This window comes from Neomonachus schauinslandi, chromosome 15, assembly GCF_002201575.2.
Source record: "Neomonachus schauinslandi chromosome 15, ASM220157v2, whole genome shotgun sequence".
NCBI classification, from domain to species: domain Eukaryota; kingdom Metazoa; phylum Chordata; class Mammalia; order Carnivora; family Phocidae; genus Neomonachus; species Neomonachus schauinslandi.
In genome coordinates, this window is record NC_058417.1 from 3781829 (window position 1) to 3801102 (window position 19274).

At 44.8% G+C, this 19274-nt stretch overlaps 1 protein-coding gene across 2 annotated transcripts in view; it reads right to left on the reverse strand.

Moving 5' to 3' along the window:
• STX8 (syntaxin 8) overlaps positions 1-19274 on the reverse strand; it is a 248449-nt gene that overhangs the window by 61055 nt on the left and 168120 nt on the right. Inside the window, exon 8 of one of the 2 annotated variants that reach the window (XM_021694546.2) lies at positions 11261-11292. The exons of the other annotated variant lie outside the window; for it this stretch is intronic. Coding sequence (XP_021550221.1) covers positions 11261-11292 — 32 coding nt within the window. The remainder of the gene's footprint in view (positions 1-11260; positions 11293-19274) is intronic. 2 annotated transcript variants of the gene reach the window in all.

Sequence of the window (19274 nt, forward strand, 5' to 3'; positions counted from 1 at the left end):
TATTTATTTATTCTCGAGTTTATTGAGATAAAATGCCAAAGGAGCCCGGAGGAAGTCTCTCTCCCAGCTTGAAGCAACCTGGTTTCACATTTCTGGGTTTTAAAGGAGATTATATTCAAGGATGCTCAATTACTTTGAATAGGTGTGACATTCCAGGCTGATGGGTATTCATACCTGTCAACAGCTGTGCATTAGCATTTCAAAACCCTTCTAACGCGACTTAGGAACTTTTGCAGTCTGAGGATTCAGCACCCCGCGGGAAAGCAAAGGCTGAGAGCGAGCCTGGTGGAAACCCTTTCAGTGAGGGAGCAGTAACCAAAAGGAATCTTCCAGACCCAACTGCCCACCACAGCTTCCCAGACCTACGGGTCCGACATTCCCATGTCAGGAGTTAGGAATTAGAACGTTGCCTTAAAGTTGTCATTGGGTGCTTGCTTACGGGGCGGGGCGGGGGTGGGGTAGTGACTGTCCCTGGGGAGAAAGCATAGCGTGATGTGGGACATTTGTGACATTTACTCCCCGGCTTCCCCCCGCCCCCTTTACCATCACTTGTTCTGTTACACGGTTCCTACAAGGCCCAGGCCGGAAACGGGAGGGGGGAAGCGGAGTTCACAACAGTCTGTACCTACTTCCAACCACAGTGTTGTCTTCAGGATGTCACTTTAATGTGATAGGGAAGTAGGTAGGGACCGATCCCGGGTACCTGCGGGCTTCCCAACGGAGAGCCTTCAGACAACGCCTAAGACGGCTGGAAAGACATTTCTGAGACACGTCATCCCTTCATGGGCACGCAAAAACCATCTTGAGGGTTCCTCGGGAAAAACACACATCCATCCATGCATCCATTTATTTATTTAAAAAGCTTGGTCCTGATACTTTTGCCTTCCGCTTCCCTGAGTCTCCTTCCGAGAATCTACTGTTCTATTGAATTTGAACTGTGACATTCTCTCTGCTGATGAGCTCCTTGCTCAGACTAGCTTCTCCACACCTGGAACTTTGGCCTCGGATTTCTTGTCACTTTTAGGCACTTCCCTTGACAGGACCGTGTGAGTGAACAGATGAGCTCTCTCTCTCTTTTAAACAATCTGTGCTTATGAGGACCCTCTGTAATAGTTGTGCGTGTGTGTATATACACACAGACACATCTACACCTTTAAAACATAGTGGGTATACATTTCCTATCATCCATATTATCTCAGTGGGTCAATTTCTTTTTAAACCCTCTTTCTCGAGGTGGCTTAGTCAGTTAAGCCTCTGCCTTCAGCTGCGGTCATGATCCCAGGGTCCCGGGATCAAGTCCCACATCGGGCTCCTTGCTCAGCAGGGAGTCTGCTTCTCCCTCTGCCTCTGCTCCTTCCCCTGCATGTACTCTCTCTCCTTCAAATAAATAAATAAAATCTTAAAAAGATAAATAAACCCCCTTTCTCCACCAGTATTCAATTAGAGCTATTATTATTACCTAATACAGACCGGGGGGGGGGGGGGGGGGGGGGGAAGGGAGTCAAGGCTCAAATCAGCCAGAAGAAGGAATCTAGAATATCTGAGAGAACCACAGACAGGTCAAGTTCAAATGATCACAAAAGCGTAAGAATATAACACACCCATTGAAAAAAGAAGCTGGGGCGTACAAAAATGAAAGAGAAAAAAAGCTGTTTCCCAGACTACAAAACACTGATTAAGGTGTGGGAGAAAAAGAGCTCATCAGTATTTCAAAGAAGGGTACTGCCAGTCTAATTTCTGCAGCCACTGGGGCGGGAGGCCAGCCACTCAAAAACCCAAGGGATGGCTCACGGTCCCCTCCCTTCCCCTGCCTCTTCCCAACGCCATCTGCTTCTCCTTCCGTGTGACTGTTCACTTTCCATCAGGAATCTCACTTCTTCTGAGCCCCTCCCTCTTTTTTGTTATTTGTTTTATTTACCGATAGGGTTTTCAAGCCCTTTACTCTTAATTTTTCAAGTGCAGTGTAATAATTCAAGTGTGATAACCACTCCCTGAATATGAGGGCTGGAGTTCCTAAAAACCCCCACTGCTGGAGAGAATTCAGTTCTAGAACTTCCAAATGTTACTGGGGAAATGGGTGTTTAAATGAACCTTAACATGCTCCTATAAAAGAGAACATAAAAGACAGAACTCCGAATACTGAGATGATGGGGGCGGTGCTCTACATACTGGAGATAAGTAATACCTGGCACCAACGAGAACTTTCCCTTTGCCAAACCCGCTCACAAGACCTTTTGGAATGTTCCTCTCATCCAGGTGCTAGCCCATGCGTTCTGATACTCTGATACATATGCTGAACAACACTGTTTCCTCCTGTGCTTGTCCCTCTTTCCAAGTGCTGAATCCGCTAATTTGATGCTCTAGGGTTGGTTGATGCTGCCTCCCAGCTTCCAGGCCATCCAGGGACCGGGCATGGGGTACCTAGAGTGCTCAAGGTGCTTTGATGACAACCATTACCCACTCCCATCTTTCCTTCCATTGTCCTTCCCCCTCGCCCCTCCTTCATTCATTCAATACTTAACTAAGGGCCCACCATGCCAAGGCACTGTGCTAAAATGGTGGTTCTCCTTTGATGCTGTGAATTGTTTGAGTCCAGGGACCAGGTCTGTTTCGTCTTTAGAACTCTGCCTAGAGGACAGCATAGGAAAGGTGGCCTGGAAACTCCTCCTGAACGAATGAACAAGAGACAGCCCCCGCTCTTGGGAGGCTAAGGGTCCAGTGAGGGACACAGGCAAACGGTCAGTCCATGACCGAGGATGAGCATCTTGTAGGCGTCCATCGTAAGCCAGACCTGGGGACTCAGGAAGACTTCCTGGTGTAGTGGATCTGAACTTGAACGTTAGGGTCCTCTGGAACACGTCAACATCCCAGTGTACTACCCTCCAGAGGAATTAAATCAGAATTTACATTGATGGGAAATCCAGGCATCCAGGAGGAGCCTTTGAATCTGCATTTTATGAAGATTCCTGGGTGCTATGTATGAGCTGTTCTGGGGGATGTGCCCTTTATACTGAATCCTGAAGGACTAAAAAGCGACCAAAGCCAGGGAAATAAAGGGTAATGCCAACTAGGTCAGGACAGCTAGATCAGAGTCCCTAGGGGGTGCAGGGGAGTGTTGGGGGACTAGACCCTTCTAGGCTACGGGAACCATGCTATGGAGCCTGGACTTTATTCTGAGGCCCAGGGTGCCACTGAAGGGTTTTTAAGCTGGGGAGCCACTTGCTCGGATCCCCTGAAGACACACTGCTCCCCGCAACGTCAGTGCTTCCGTTCATTCCATTCCCTTGGCTGAAGTGCTCTCCTCATTTCACGCCATCAAAATCCCACCCATCTTTTCTGCACTAACTCAAATGCCTTCCAGGTCCTGAGGCCGGAAAGGAGCTCTCTGTTGACCCCAAACTTTGCTGGCACGTGGGGTGGACCACCAAGTGGCCTTACACAGCTGCTCTATTCTTGCAGTTATATTTTGTCTGCCATCTTATCTCTCCGGCTTCTAGACCAAGGCTTTTCAAAGAATCTTTTCCAGGCATCCCCTAATTCAGGACATCCGAGGGTGCTGGTTGGATGACAGAACCCAAGACTCCCTGAATCGGTTTCACTGTGTGGGGCCCAGATGTCTGCATTCAAGGACTCCATGAGGGCCCTAGCTAGAGACTCAGGGCACAAGACTGCGGGCTCCCCAAGATCCGGGGCATCTCAGAAATCCTAGTGTCTACACTTCATCTCTGCGTACAACCGTGGCCAGGCAGATGAGTAAATGAAGTGTTTTCCCTTTTTCCCTCGACCCATCCGTGATTAAGTAACAAATCAAGGTGCTCCCGAAAACAAACCAAGAAAGCTTATGGGAACTTAATGAAATACAGTAGAAACGTTCTTCCTCACTCCTGATTTGTATTCAGTCTGCTGGTCTATGCTCAGAAAAGGCTTTTCCACAAGAGCCTGGAATGGGTCTGGTTTCCCTCATCATGGATTTAAGATGCACAAGACTGGAATCAAACTTCCCCACAGAGGTGAGGGAAGGACCCACAGAGATATCAGGTAGCTTTGAAAGCACTGGAGAAATATTCCTCTTAATTACTATTAACTTTCTAGATCGGTCATTTAGGACCTAAGGAACACTAACACAATTCTTCCTTGTATCACTGTGCTTGTGATGTTTCTGTGTCCCTCTTGCGAGATTTTTTTTTAAGGTTTTATTTATTTATTTAGAAGAGAGAGCGAGCGCGCAAGAGAGCACAAGCAGGGTGGGGGGGCAGAGGGAGAAGCAGACTCCCCGCTGAGCAGGGAGCCCGATGCAGGACTCCATCCCAGGACCCTGAGATCATGACCTGAGCCTAAGGCAGCCGCTTAAGGGACTGAGCCACCCAGGCGCCTCCCCTCCCACTAGATTTGAAGCAACTTGCAGGCGGGACGTTGGCCCACGCACCCCGGGGACCCTCCCGACAGCTCAGCATCACTGAGGGGACTCAATACAAGTGTGATGAATGAATGAAAGATGACTATGTCACAGAGGCCCAAATGCTATAAAGAAGAGTTCATTTGGAATCTGCACCTGCGTAGGAATTCCCCAAACACCTGCGGAGGCCAGAGCCTCCTGTTTTCTCAGCCTATCAAAGAGGGAAGCTGCTTCATTCCCTCCTTCCCTCCCTCCCGTGACCTTTCATTCATCTGCCGGGAAAGGGCTGTGATCTTCCCCAACATACTGACACTCTCAGCATGTAACAGTGCTGCCCCCCATCCCCCCACCAAAGAGATCTGCCCTTTAATGTCAATCTGGTAAAATTCCACGTAAAAGTTTGTTTCACTGGAACATTTTCACAAATGAAAACAACAAGGACATAGTAAAGGCATCCGGTTTTACTGGTTTAAGGGGGGGAGGTTGTCTTACTGAAGTCATCTGCAAACGGAAAGAGGGACAAAACACTGCCCTATTTTTCTCCTGTCATCTGAATCCCAAATTCAATTCTTGAATTTCCAGACCACCTCCTTTTCGAGATCCCAAACCCATTCGGAAAAGCAGAATTCTTACCCTATTTGGTATTTGCCCACGGAATGAATTGCTATTTCATAGCCACGGTGCACATACCGTAGTCTTTTTCTTTTTTAATATTTTATTTCTTTTTTAAATTTTATTATGTTATGTTAATCACCATACATCATTAGTTTTTGATGTAGTGTTCCATGATTCATTGTTTGCGTATAACACCCAGTGCTCCATGCAGAACGTGCCCTCTTTAATACCCATCACCAGGCTAACCCATCCCCCCCACCCCCTTCCCCTCTAGAACGCTCAGTTTGTTTCTCAGAGTCCATAGTCTCTCATGGTTCGTCTCCCCCTCCGATTTCCCCCACTTCATTTTCCCCCTTCCTACTATCTTCTTCTTTTTTTTTTTTCTTAACATATAATGTATTATTTGTTTCAGGGGTACAGATCTGTGATTCAGCAGTCTTGCACAATTCACAGCGCTCACCATAGCACATACCCTCCCCAGTGTCCATCACCCAGCCACCCCATCCCTCCCACCCTACCCCCCACTCCAGCAACCTTCAGTTTGCTTCCTGAGATTAAGAATTCCTCATATCAGTGAGGTCATATGATATATGTCTTTCTCTGACTTTTCGCTCAGCATAATACCCTCCAGTTGCATCCACGTCGTTGCAAATGGCAAGATTTCGGGTTTGTTTTGATGGCTGCCTAATATTCCATTGTATATATATACCACATCTTCTTTATCCATTCATCTGTTGATGGACATCTTGGCTCTTTAATATTTTATTTTTAAGTAATCTCTACCCCCAACGAGGGGCTGGAACTCACGACCCTGAAATCAAGGGTCGCACGCTTCACCCCCAGAGCCAGCCGGGAGCCCTGCATGTAGTAGTCTTTAAGTTGTAATTGCAAGGGTTGATGTTTCTCTGGGAGGGGCCACCTTTAAAGTATGATGTGAAAAAATGTAAATTAAGCCATTTCACATGGAAATGAAGACTTGTGGCCTTCCTGGAAAAATCAAGGTGGACCCACATGGCTAAGGGGCAGCAATCACCCCCGGGGGCTGACCCCTTCGAGGGAGGGACTCTCCCTACCAGGCTCACTGGCTCCTGCACCTGCCTGACTTGGCTGCCTTCTGGTGACCACAGAGGAGGAGGCAAGGCTCCTCTCCCAAAGATACTTATATTTGTGTATCGTTTTTTTTGTTTTTTAAAGATTTTATTTATTTATTTGACAGAGAGAGACACAGCGAGAGAGGGAACACAAGCAGGGGGAGTGGGAGAGGGAGAAGCAGGCTTCCCGCCGAGCAGGGAGCCCGATGCAGGGGCTCGATCCCAGGACCCTGGGATCATGACCTGAGCCGAAGGCAGACGCTTAACGACTGAGCCACCCAGGCGCCCCTGTGTATCGTTTTTTTAAGATTTTATTTATTTGAGAGAGCGAGAAAACAAGCAGCAGGGAGGGGCAGAGGGAGAGAGAGAAGCAGTCTCCCCGCTGAGCAGGGAGCCCGATGCAGGGCTCGATCCCAGGACCCCGGGATCATGTCCTGAGCCGAAGGCAGACGCTTCACCAACTGAGCCACCCAGGCGCCCCTGTTTGTGTATTGTTAATAAAGAGTAAAAATACATGCTTGCAAAGAGGGAAAACGGAGTGTTGTCACAGTAAGACCCAACGATTAAGTGGAGTTGAGGAAGACTGGAAACGGAACGGCCACCAAGGGAAGGCCACCAGTGTGAGCAAGTGCTGGGCAGCAGAAGCAGACGAGGGGGCTGGAGACCACCCGTTTGGCAGGAGGGCAGGGTTCCCACAGGGGGAAAGGAAGAAGGTGGCAGACGGGAGAAAGGGTAGAGGGGCTGCACAGGGCCTTAGATCCAGAGCCAAGGGCTGTGGGCTGTGGGCTGTGTTTTAGGGGCGGGCTAGATCTGGCAGGTCTACGGCCAGCACCTTGACAAAGGACAGTGGGGTTTTGGAATAATCAAGTGGGTGGCCTTATGGGAGATGCACGGGAGAAAAGTGGGACCAGAAACGGGGACACTGGGGAGCCTCTCGGGAAGGGACAGTAGCAGCAGCCAGCCTGCTTGAGTGGTGGAAACAGGAACGCAGAGGGAGAGGCTGGGTGTGGGTGCTGGGTGTGCGAGAACCACCCTGGCCTGCAGAGCAGAGGCATGAGGCATAGACGGGGGGCGGGGGGGCGGGGGCGGGGCAGGGGAAGAGGGAAAGGAAGGACTGGGAAGGTCATGCCACACACAAGTACCTGAGAGGGGTACACTGTTTTGGCTTCAAGTGTCTAAAGGTTGTGGGTGTGGGATGTGTGTCTGGGTGGTGGTGGGAGGGGGGCAGTTGTAAGTGAGGAATTTGGTCTGAGACCCAGTAAGTGTCAGGAAATGACCGGCCATCCTACAAGACAAATGTGCAGGCCAGGGGCGCGCACACAGGGAGCCACTGAGTGGTGAGGACAACTGGGACCAAGAGATGGCCTTGCTTTCTGAGAACGAAGAGCAGATGACATGTGTACCACCAAACCAGAGGCCTTTCTGCTCCAAATAGTGGAGATGTAATTCTTCCCCAGGTTAGCCTTAGAAACCAAACCAAACTGCTGCCCTGGATACTCCCAACCACTCCAAGTTTTTACTGAGCCCTTGGCATGGTGGATGGGGCTCAGTTTACCCAGAGATAGTAAAATCAGAGGAAGGGGGTTAAGTGCAGCCATTCCCTCTACTCCTACGAGCAAAATAGCCACAACGAAGCCAACATCTATTTAAACCGGCAAACTGATCATTTTAACTGTTTGTCTCTTAAAAAATAAAAATAAAAAAATAAACTCACGTTTTAAGCCCTACCCTTGCTTCTCAAAGCCTCTCTAATAAAGAACCCCAAAGTGAAAGATGCCAAAATAATCCTAGACCTTAAAGAGGCCTTGATTTATCATTCCACAACCGGTTCCCATGCACCCCACCTCTCGCTTTCCATTTTTTTCCGAACTTGACTATAAATTCTGCCTTCAGAGCAGGGGAGGCAGGCGTGGTGGTGATGGATGGTGGGCCAGGGGCTGGGGAAGGCGAAGTGCAGCTCCCGACTGGGAACAGACAGGCATGCACGCTGGCCAAACCTGGCTTGCAGCTTTCTCACAGAATGTTCTAGTTCCGACTCAACGGGCCAGCAGCCCTCCCTCCTCCAGGCCCTCCCCATCTGCCAGCCCACGGCTCTCTTCGGCTTCTAGCTCCTGGCTATGCCCACTCCTGCACCGCGGATGATGCTTCCACTCCTGTTTCGTCTTGGTTTAGGTGTTTTTTTCTTTTTTGAAAAATACCAGGTTAATCAATCCTACTAATTAAAGAATAAAGTTCACCTGTGTTCCCTTAACTTCTTAAAATTTTTTTCTTTCTTCTTTTTTTTTTTTAGAGCAGATGAAAATACGCAAGTCACGAACAATGAGGCCCAAGCACAAGAACTGACTAATAGTACAGTGAGTTAAGTTACAAAACATAAAAGAGCTTAAGGCAAAGTTAATCTACCTTGTTCACGTCCTGGGGTTTCTGCTACAGAGGTGTAGGGCTCTTCCTTGCGTTTATCTGGAGGTTCCATAAGCAAAGGGGGCATTTCCCATTTCATTTGGGGAAGGGAGAGCTGGGCCTGCCCATGACCGGGAGGCTCCAGGTAAATGGGGAAGTCCGGCCCTCTGTCTTTGATGCCAACTGATTTCTTTCTTTTTGTGCTCTGTTCCCATCGCCTGGTTCTGCCCTGCCCAGCACCCAGACACCCCATGCCACTGCCCCTGCCTACCAAGACCCACAGTGTCATACCTCATCCACCCCACCTCCCACCACGGTACAAAATGATTTCTCATCAAACTCCAATTTCCTTAATATGGATGATTTCCTGGTGATATGTATTTTTTAAATCAAATTATGCTACTCTGAAAGGTAAACTCTTCGGCCTCTCCACTACCCCCGCACCCCCATATTCAGCCTTTGCGTCTGTATTAGTAATCTGTTGACTTCAATCACTGGTCATAACTTGGCAGCCAGCCAGCCAGGTCCAGTTGGCAGTGATGTTTTCATTTGGGCAGAATTTTAAAGATTGGCAAATGTGACATAAAATCGGGTTTCTCTACTCCTCCAAAGAGAAAGGAGAGGAGAGGCAGCAGCTGATCTGGCAGCCCAGGGCCCCCAATTCCAGATGGCAGAGACTCCTGGTGCCTGAGGCGCAGCCATCTTGTCTGGATGGGCACGTGATGTACCCGCCTCCCCCACATGCTGACTACCTGGTCTGCGGCTCTCATGTTCTTTACCTGACTGGCATTTGAATTTGTGAGCCCTGGCCTACCTGACTCTAAACGACCACACAGAGAAATACAGAATTTCATGGAAGTGAGGAGAAGACATATTTCAAGGTATGGGTCCTTCCTAGCCTTTGGCTACAGATCTGGCCGTCTGCAAAGCCCTAACCCAAACATCCCTGTTTTTCATTTCTCATCGATTCAGGAAATCTAGAAACAAGTCACTGTTGGTTGCTTCGCTATGAAGACCAAGGAAAGGAATCACAATACAGGAAGGGGATTCCTTAGGGGAACACGGGAGGCACTCATTATCAGGGGGTCTCTCTCCTTTGCCCTCAGTAGCCCTCTTCCCTCTCCTCCTGGCTCATCTCCCACATTTCCTTCCTTTCCCTGTCCTCCCCGGCCCTCTCCATCTCGCCCTCGACCAGCCATGTGTTACCACGGGAACACAGATCTCTCCGTGATCTGCGGGGCCATTCCACTTAACCCCAACCCTCAAGGCTCTGGCGTGTCATGGAAAGTTAAGAACTTCTGAGACGTACCATGGGAAGAAAAAGTTCAGCAATGCGATGGCCACAAACCACGAACACTGGCCACATCTGGTCACTGTTCTTTACAAAACTCGAAAACTTTATCAAACACTCGATGGGGGGCCTTCCAGCCTATGCAAATCTAAGGGCCGATTTCACATGCACCCAAATCAAGTATTTTAGGGAAAAGCAAACAAACTCAGAAACCGGGAGGCCAGGAAGCCAACAGTCTCCCTGGAGCTTCTAACTTGCTGACTGGCAGTAGTCAGTCACCAGACGAGAGCCACACTGAGTCAGATCCAGTGTTCTATCCTTGCCACTTTTATGACAGTGACAAGGAGGGACATACTCAGAAAGAAATGCGTCTCCTCGTTAGCTAGATGTGAAAAGCTAGATGTGCCCCCAACTTAACTTAGTTTACTTGGAGAACCTATTGTCATTCTGTATGGAACTGTTTAGGACTTTTAAACCAGGAACCCCCAGCCTTCCCAAGTTGCTTATGGTGCTTGAAACCACAGGACCCTAGAGAAATTAGTCTTTATAACAATTAGTCCTTATTTTTAATGGCTTTTTAAAAATTGCCTTTAAATACAGGTAACATAAAATTTACCATTTTAACGTGCAAGTCCATTGTCATTAATTACATCCACAATGTTGTACGACCAATGCTACCACCTTATTGCAGAGCTTCTCTGACATCCCAAAAGGAAAACTCATACCCACTAAGGAATGTCTCCCCATTCTTCCCAACCCCTAACTCCTGGCAACCACTGATCTGCCCTCTGTCTCTATGGATTTGCCTATTCTAGACATTTCATGTAAATGGAATCATACAAGATGTGGTCCTTTGATTCTGGCTTCTTTCACTTAATAGAATGTTTCAAAGTTCATCCATATTGTAGCATGTACCCATTCCTTTTCATGTACTCATTCCTTTTCTGGTTGAATAGTATACCACTGTAGGGTATGTGTGCAAGTTTTTGCAATATGATTGATGGTGGCTGGAGACTATGTGGCCGCAAGCTACCAAACTTTCTTTTTGATGGTCCTAGGTACTTGAGTATTAGACCAAATCCAAGTGTACCCTATCCGTACCATTTACAATCTAATAAATGTTCTATGCCTACTCAAATCTCACCTTTCCAGGCTGACAAGTCCTTAAAAATAGTTTGAAGACACAGAAAATCCTCACCCACATGACTTCAGTTGCCTTCCAAATAAATCCAATTCAGAACCAACCATCTCGCCTATTGCTAGGAATCAGAGCGACAGATCCAGTCAGAAGACCTCAAGAAGTTCAAGGTCTAGCAAGAAGATAAACGCCCAAACAATTTCACCACAGTGGGATGACTTTCAGGATGGAAATCTAAACTGTGATGAGTTAAGTCCACAAAGTATTCCACCTGAGGGAGCACATAAGCTTACTATGTGGGCAGGTTATGCTTCGGTTTCCCATCTTACCTTCTTGCTGGCCAGGGTCTTCAGAGAAAAGCCTGTAATGAGAGAGGTGTTGCTTTCCTGAGTAGATGGAGCCTTTATGATCCTGTATGTGTAGCATATACCAGGTTTGCCTAATGTACCATCTTGCTCACACTAAAGTGCGTTCATCTTTAAAGGTCTTCCTATGGTTTAGACCAGATTTGAAAGGGTATATTAGCGATACACCTAGAAACTTCACTAGCTATTCATTCCCTCCTTAGAAAACATATTAAAATGTGAACTAAGACAGCAATCCATGGGAAACTTCCCTGTTTACATTTTCTTTCCCCTCCCCAATGTTTTAATTTTGAAAGATTTAGAACCTACAAAAAGTAGAAAAAAAATACTACAGGGGCACCTGGGTGGCTCAGTCATTCAACGTCTGCCTTCAGCTCAGGTCATGATCCCGGGGTCCTGGGATCAAGCCCCGCATCCGGCTCCCTGCTCCGCGGGAAGCCTGCTTCTCCCTCTGCTTGTGTTCCCTCTCCTGCTGTCTCTGTCAAATAAATAAATAAATCTTAAAAAAAAAAAAAATACTACAGAGAGCACCTGTATACCCCTCATCGAGACACCAAGTAACACTGGTGAACAACTGGTCACATTTAATTATCTAATAAGTAAATAATAATTAGTGTATCTATTCTCTCTGTATTTGTATTATGTGTGTGTGTGTGTTTTGCTGAGATTTTGGAAAGCAAGCAGCAAACACATGACACTTCACTCCCAAAAGCTTTAGCATGCATCTTTTAAGAACAAGGACATTCTCCAAGAGAGCACAAAATTACTGTTATAACCCAAAATTTTAACACTGACACAGTAACTTTATCTAATACACGGTCCATATTCAAATGCCCCTCAAGGTCCCAATAATGTTCTTTCAGCTGTGTGTTTTTGATCCAGAACCCAATAGAAACCACAAGGTGCATCTTCTGTCCCCTTTAATCTACAACAGTTATTCCATCTTTCTCTTTCTTCCATGACAATGACACTTTCAAAGGGTCTAAGATGTTGTCGCATAGATCGTCCACCAATCTGCACTCTTCTCATTATTTCTCTTGATCAGATTCGAGTTAACAATATGACATAAATGCGATGGAGTATTTACTTCCCACTGCGTCACACTTGGAGCCATGTAATGCTAAGTTGTCTCCAATGCTGGTGATGCTAGGTGCTCACTTCGTTCAAGTATCTTTCCTCCTTTATAATTAATAAATAAACTGTGGGGTCATAATTTGAGATTGTGAATATCCCGCTTTCCATAACCTTTTTACGTAATAGTTCAGCATCCATTGATGATTCTGAAACAATTATACTAGCAGTTGCAAAATGGTGATTTTATGATTTTATTCTTTTTCTACATTTATTAGGTGGCAAGAAGACCCTCTCCCCAGCATCACTTCTGCCTTTTTTGATTATTGATGATTATTGATGTGGACTCATGAATGCATTTTTTAAACCCAGTGTTTATTACCATCATTATTTTGATTGCTTCAATTGCCCCAAATCTGACCACTGGGTGTCCCTTTAAGGCAGCTCCTATATTCTTTTGATTTGCCTTCATCATTGTGCATTTCCTTGACTTCTGACACAAGATATTCTAGGCTTGACTTATATTTCTCTGCCTTAGACCTAGAATTAGCTGTTTCTGCAAGAAGCCTTGGTTCCTTTTCATGGTAAACAGTATTTAGAAACCAAGATCTGGGTGCTAATTGTGCTCACTGCTACTGGAATATCATGGCTTCTAGGCTCTTTCACTGGTTAAAAGCAGAGATCTATTACTCTTTAATCATGAGTCCACAATGATACTTAGAATTCAAATCTAATACCAAAGAGTTCATTCTTACTTTTCCCATTTGCTATTTGTATCTCCCCAGTTTTTAAATGCATTGCTATATTTACTCACTTACTCTCTCCTACTAACACACAAAGTAGATTCAGAATTACTCTACTTGGGAATGCAAGCTGGTGCATCCACTCTGGAAAACAGTATGGAGGTTCCTCAAAAAGTTGAAAATAGAGCTACCCTAAGACCCAGCAATTGCACTACTGGGTATTTATCTCAAAGATACAAATGTAGTGATCCGACATAAATGCGATGATAAAAACATTGGGGTACATACACCCCAATGTTTATAGCAGCAATGTCCACAAAAGCCAAACTATGGAAAGAGCCAAGATGTCCATCAACAGATGAATGGATAAAGTGAATGGATAAAGAAGGTGTGGTCTATATATACAATGGAATATTATGCAGCCATCAAAACCCCCAAAATCTTGCCATTTGCAACAATGTAGATGGAATTAGAGGGTATTATGCTAAGCGAAATAAGTCAATGAGAGAAAGACAATTATCATATGATCTCACTGATATGAGGAATTTGAGAAACAAGACAGAGGATCATAGGGGAAGGGAGGGAAAAATGAAACAAGATGAAACCAGAGAGGGAGACAAACCATAAGAGACTCTTAATCTCAGGAAACAAACTGGGGGTTGCTGGAGTGGAGGGGGGTGGGAGGGATGGGGTGGCTGGGTGATGGACATTGGGGAAGGTATGTGCTCTGGTAAGCACTATGAATTGTGCAAGACTGTTGAATCACAGACCTGTACCCCTGAAACAAATAATACATTATATGTTAATTTAAAAACAAAACAAAACAAAACAACCAGAATTACTCTACTAATACCATTCCCAACAACAAACCTACTTAGTAGAGTCTGAGATTTCTGCAGTTCATCATTTTGGGAATATTCAACTAAGGGTATACAAAGAACTCTATTCAAAAGTTACTTGAATTCTTTTTTACTTAATAAACTCTATATTTTTAATTAAGTTTTTTTGCCATTTAGAAGCTTATCCTTTAAGACAACAGAACCTACAAATCTAAAGACCTCAACATTAAAGAAAAATGACTGTATCAAAATTATTTATGCCACAAACTAAAAAATTCAAATAATTCTAAAAAAGGCTTACTTTTAAAAAAAGGCAATATCTGTCTCCCCCTTCTGACTACTCCATCATTAGTCCCCACAATTTTTTTTTAGTCCATAATTTAAAATCATGTGCTTAGAACATAATCTCTAAATTCCATCAATTTTAGATATTACCTAGTCATTTCCTCTTTCATTGTAGGAGGATTTAGTTCTTTTAAACTCCACCTCTTCTCTTTCCCATCTACCGTACACTTAGATCATACATTTAGGTTATTTTAACAACTAATGTCTAAATTATTATGGCTATGTACACATTCATTCATAAGTAATGCATTATAACTATGTTTCCTTTTTTTGGTATTACCTTTTGTTTTCCTGGAGTTAATAACTGCCTTTCTTTTTCAATTGCTTAGATTCCCAGCTACCAAATCTTACACTCTCCAACAGCCTCTCAGTGTATTTTTTCATCTAGGAAAACATAGCATTCTATTTTCCTCCCTGACCTCTAAATCTATTCGGAAATGGTGATTCTCTTGGGTCTGTTGCACAGTTGATATCCCAGGTCTTCCCACTGCTATCATCCAGGAAATGCTCTTTTACTTCTCTCCTTCATTCCTGGCATCAGAGATCCCCCTTCTAGAGTTACTTTCTCATTTAAGGAAAGTACATCTGCCAGGAGCTTCCTGCAATACTTCACTGCCATCCAGTGTTTTTCATGAGATATTGGATGCCGTTCTGATTTCAGATCCTTTGAACATTCTCTCCCCCTACCCTCTTGTGCCCCCTTCTACTTACTCTGGGAAACTTAAAGGAATTCCTCTTTATCCGTATGTTTTGAAATTTCATTATGCTGTGCCTTGACATGGGTCTTTTTTTTTCATTTATTAAGCTGGGTATCTAGTAGATTCTTTCAAGATGGTCACTCCTGTCCCTCAGTTCTAGGGAAATTTCTTGCATTCTTTCCTTTGAAAATTTCCTTGCCCCTATTTTCTCATTGTGACATTCCTACTGTTTGGATCTTGGACTGATCCTTTAATTTTTATATCCTCCCTTGTCTTTGGTTCTCATTTCTGGAAAGTTTCTTCAACTTTACTTTCCAATCTCTAAAACTACAGGGGGTGGCCCATGGTCCTTTCTGTTTGTCACTTTTTTCACAGATAACTTCTCACAGTTCTTTCTTTCACAAAGAGATACAAAGGAAATAACTGAAGGATATAAGCCAATCTAATTATAAGACATTAAGTCCAACTGTTGTACGTTTGTTCATATCTATTATTATTTAATATGGTAGGTCCACTTGCCAAGCAGCGGAAACAGTATCATTTCTTCCAGTAGCTCAGTGTGACAGCAACACTATTTTTTCTGTTAATGACAATGTATACATTGTCTGAAAGTCTGAGATTCATATGGCTAGGGATGAACAGCTGTAACCAAACAGTTTTCTAGAATACATATAAACCTTTTTCCAGTTCAATGGTCCATGAGGAACTTCCCAATTCTGGAAGAAACATGAAAAGCTGGGAAAACACCTGAGATGATTTCAGTGAGATAGATGTATAGAACATCTCAATGGTCCCCATGTAAAGAGCTAATGGGCCAGGAATTACCTGTTGTCTCTTAGCACTATACCTGCCCTTCTTCGCTCTGTTCTGTCATGCTGGAGTTTGCAAACCACCCCACCTCTCCCAGGTTCCCTTGCCAGCTAGCTTCCTATTACATTCTGCCAATATTAGGTGCTAGAAAGAGTTCAGAAAGCAAGAAGAAGGATGGAAGCTGCTCTTCTTCCTCTCTTTCCCCATCTGCTTCTAGCAGTGTCTCTGCCAGTTTCTAAATTCCCTCAGTGACCCCAGCTGCAGCCACGGTGGCCTCTCTCGTGGTCCCAGAGCCAGCAAGGCAGGTCTCCTCTGGTCTGCTGTCATCTAACCATGGTCCTGCTCTTCCAGGCCTGGCCAGGCAGCAGTCCTGGGAGGGCAGCAGTGACTATACACCTGTGCTCTAGAACATGCTTCCACACCTTCCTTCTCCCGTGTCTACGAGTGGAAGCTGCCTCACACAGGTACTCATGTCCGGATTACCTCACCCTCCTTTTTTTATTCTCTCAGTCCTTCCGACAGTGTTGCAACTAGTTCTCTGTATTACGTCTCCTCTGGGTGAAATGCCTAGTACGGTTACCCTTTTTACTGACCGGCCAGTGACTGGTAGAGCCTCCCTGAGGGATTAAAAGAGATTTTGTAAGCAGCTACCCATCTTCATTACCGGAAAGAGCTAAGGGCACAAAGCCTCATCTATGGTTATGATTGCAAAAGTACAATCTAACTTTATTATTTAGATAAAGTCAGATGACCCTAGAAGATGGCAAAGCAAACCCTCATGCGAATTCCTACGTGAAAGAGGATATCCACCACTTTCCAAACTAAGTAGCCAGACGCATGACAGGCCTTTCTCCATAAAGTCTGACTGATACCAAAATGGCTGGCATACTGCTAAGATGACCAAAGAATAAAACCCCAAACACCTTTTATGAGGAGATAAAAATGACTTGGGAGAAGGTGGCTTCAGTCTTCAATTTGGCAAAAACACAGTCATGTGGGATCACTCAGGTACTAATTCATTAGCTTCAACACACTTTAAAATGAGTCATGGATATGGCAAGAAAATGTATACAAAAGATATTTTTACAAAGTAAGCTGTACTGTATATCATAAAGATATGATACAATAACATTTTAAAAAATGTACTTCTTGACTATTCCTGTCTTCTATTCGGTAGCACACTTCCAGATGGTTCCATGCTCCATGACGCAGCAAGGAGAGAAAGTGGCTGGCTGGGACACACAGAACAGAGCAGAGGAGGATAGGGCTTTGCAGAAGGCTGGCTGAGAGGGCAGGAAGAGGCTGAGGAGGGAAGCCTTTGGAAGGTATATTCTTTACTGAGATAATGAATAGAGAAGAGCAGTGGGGAGAGGAAGACCAGAAGTCTAAGAGTTTTCCTGAAAGAAAACAGGAAAGAAGAAGAAAAAGGCCTAGAAAGAGAGGAGAGAGGAGAGTACAGAGCGCACAGGGAGAGCCCAGCACCCAGAGCCAGAGATGCATCTTCAAGAGTGATGGGTTAGGGTTCCACTGCTTGTCACGGTCCAGAGCCCATTAAGGCAAGCCCCTTGGGGGATTCTCCTGCTTCAGGCCTGTGAGCTCAGAGGAACCTACTTAGAATGACACTTGACCCTTGAACCAAGAGGGGTTAGAGGCGCTGACCCCCATGCTATTGAAAATCCGTGTATAACTTTTGATTCCCCCAAAATGTAACTATCAACAGCCTGCTGCTGACTGGAAGCCTTGCTGATAACTGTCCATTAACACATGTTCTGTATGTTGTATGTATTCTATACTGTATTCTTACAGTAAAGGAAGCTAGAGGGAAGAAAATGTTATTTAACAAAATCATGAGGAAGAGAGAATACATTTACAGGACTATACTGCATTTATTGAAAGACAAAATCTATGTATGAGTGGACCTGCACAGTTCAAGCCCACGTTGTTTCAGGGTCAAGTGTGTTTATGAAACCCTCCCACCAGACCTCAGGAGCTTGAGCCCGACTTGGAACAGCAGCATGGAGAAAAAGAGATAGTACCTCCTGTGGGAGTTAATACCCGCAAAAGAAACCCATCAGCCCAGGCAGGAAAGGTTGAACAGAGAGCCTCAAATCTGTAGGCACAAGTTCTCCAAAGGGCTCCTTATTACTTTCCATCACCTACAAACCCGACAGTGTTCCAGGCATTTGGCAATGCCAGAGGCCCTGATTTGGCTTCTTTGAAATGAGCAGTGCAGATAAACAAGTTTGTATGTTGCTCGGACAGAAAAACTCAGTAAAACTACCAGGTTCATTCTGAGCGTTCCTGGTATAATCAGTAGTAATTTGATCTTTTTCCAAGAAAACAAAAACAAAAACAAAAAACCCATGTAATATGCGCCTTTAAATACCTAAATCTTCTAATTTGCCACAGGCGAGTTGTTATGTTCAGCTCTGCGAGCATTAGAACAGCCATAGGACAAAGAGAAGCTCCTTCCAGATGGCTCTCCTTTCCCTCTCCCTTCACATATAAAATTGTATCACAATTATAGTCTCCACTTTGCAAAGTGCTTAGAAATATTTACTTAGTACTGACAGGCTAAAAGGGCTCTTGTTCTGAAAAATTTGCCTAAGGTCTAGAATTTTCGCCACCTGGCAATAAAGGTGCTTTGGGTGGGGGGAGGTGGTGAGGGAAGAATATTTAAAGTCCAGCACATCTGGCTATTAAATTGATTGGAGCCAGCACATGCTACCAAAAATATAAGACACAGCTAAGAAATACTTAAGGAAGGAGGAAAACCACAGAAGCCGCTCCAGGTCACATTATAAAACAGAAAGAAAGAGAAGCAGAGTTGAAAAGACAGGGAGAAGAGACGTAAATTTGGATCACAAAGAGGATGACCGTTGTTTGGAAGGACTGGAAGTTTAACTTTGCTAAGGAAGGCACGGTGAAAAAACAGACTCGATGTCACAGTTAAGGTGAGCCTGCTTCCTGACCAAAGTGAAAAAGCACGTGCCCCAACTCTTAGAGGCTTCATTACCTGTAAACAAAATGGAAGTCAGAGCAGCAAGGTGGGGCAAAAGGCATCCCTGATTTATCAAGGATAAATATGCTAAGAGTCACGTTACTGAAATTATATGAATAAGTGTAATGCCAGAGGGCTGATGGCAAGAAGAGGGAAGTCTCTGTAAATCAAACATTCAAGGCAGAAAACTTTCCTTTCAGGTTTCAGAAATAAACTGCCAATACTTAGGATATAGGGATGTATCAGTGATCAGGTAACTGTGCTTTCCCAGTATTAATAGGAATGACAAAAATAAGGTATGGCAACAATAAAGCTTAATTCCCCTACATTTATTTGTGAGATGTCCTCTAATTTTTGAGGGCATTTTTCTTCCCTTCTCTATTTTGCTTAGGCAAATCTATATCGATTTAATAATTAAGAGTCTGTTACCACAACACATAAAAAACGGTTGTACGGGAGAGTACTGTATTT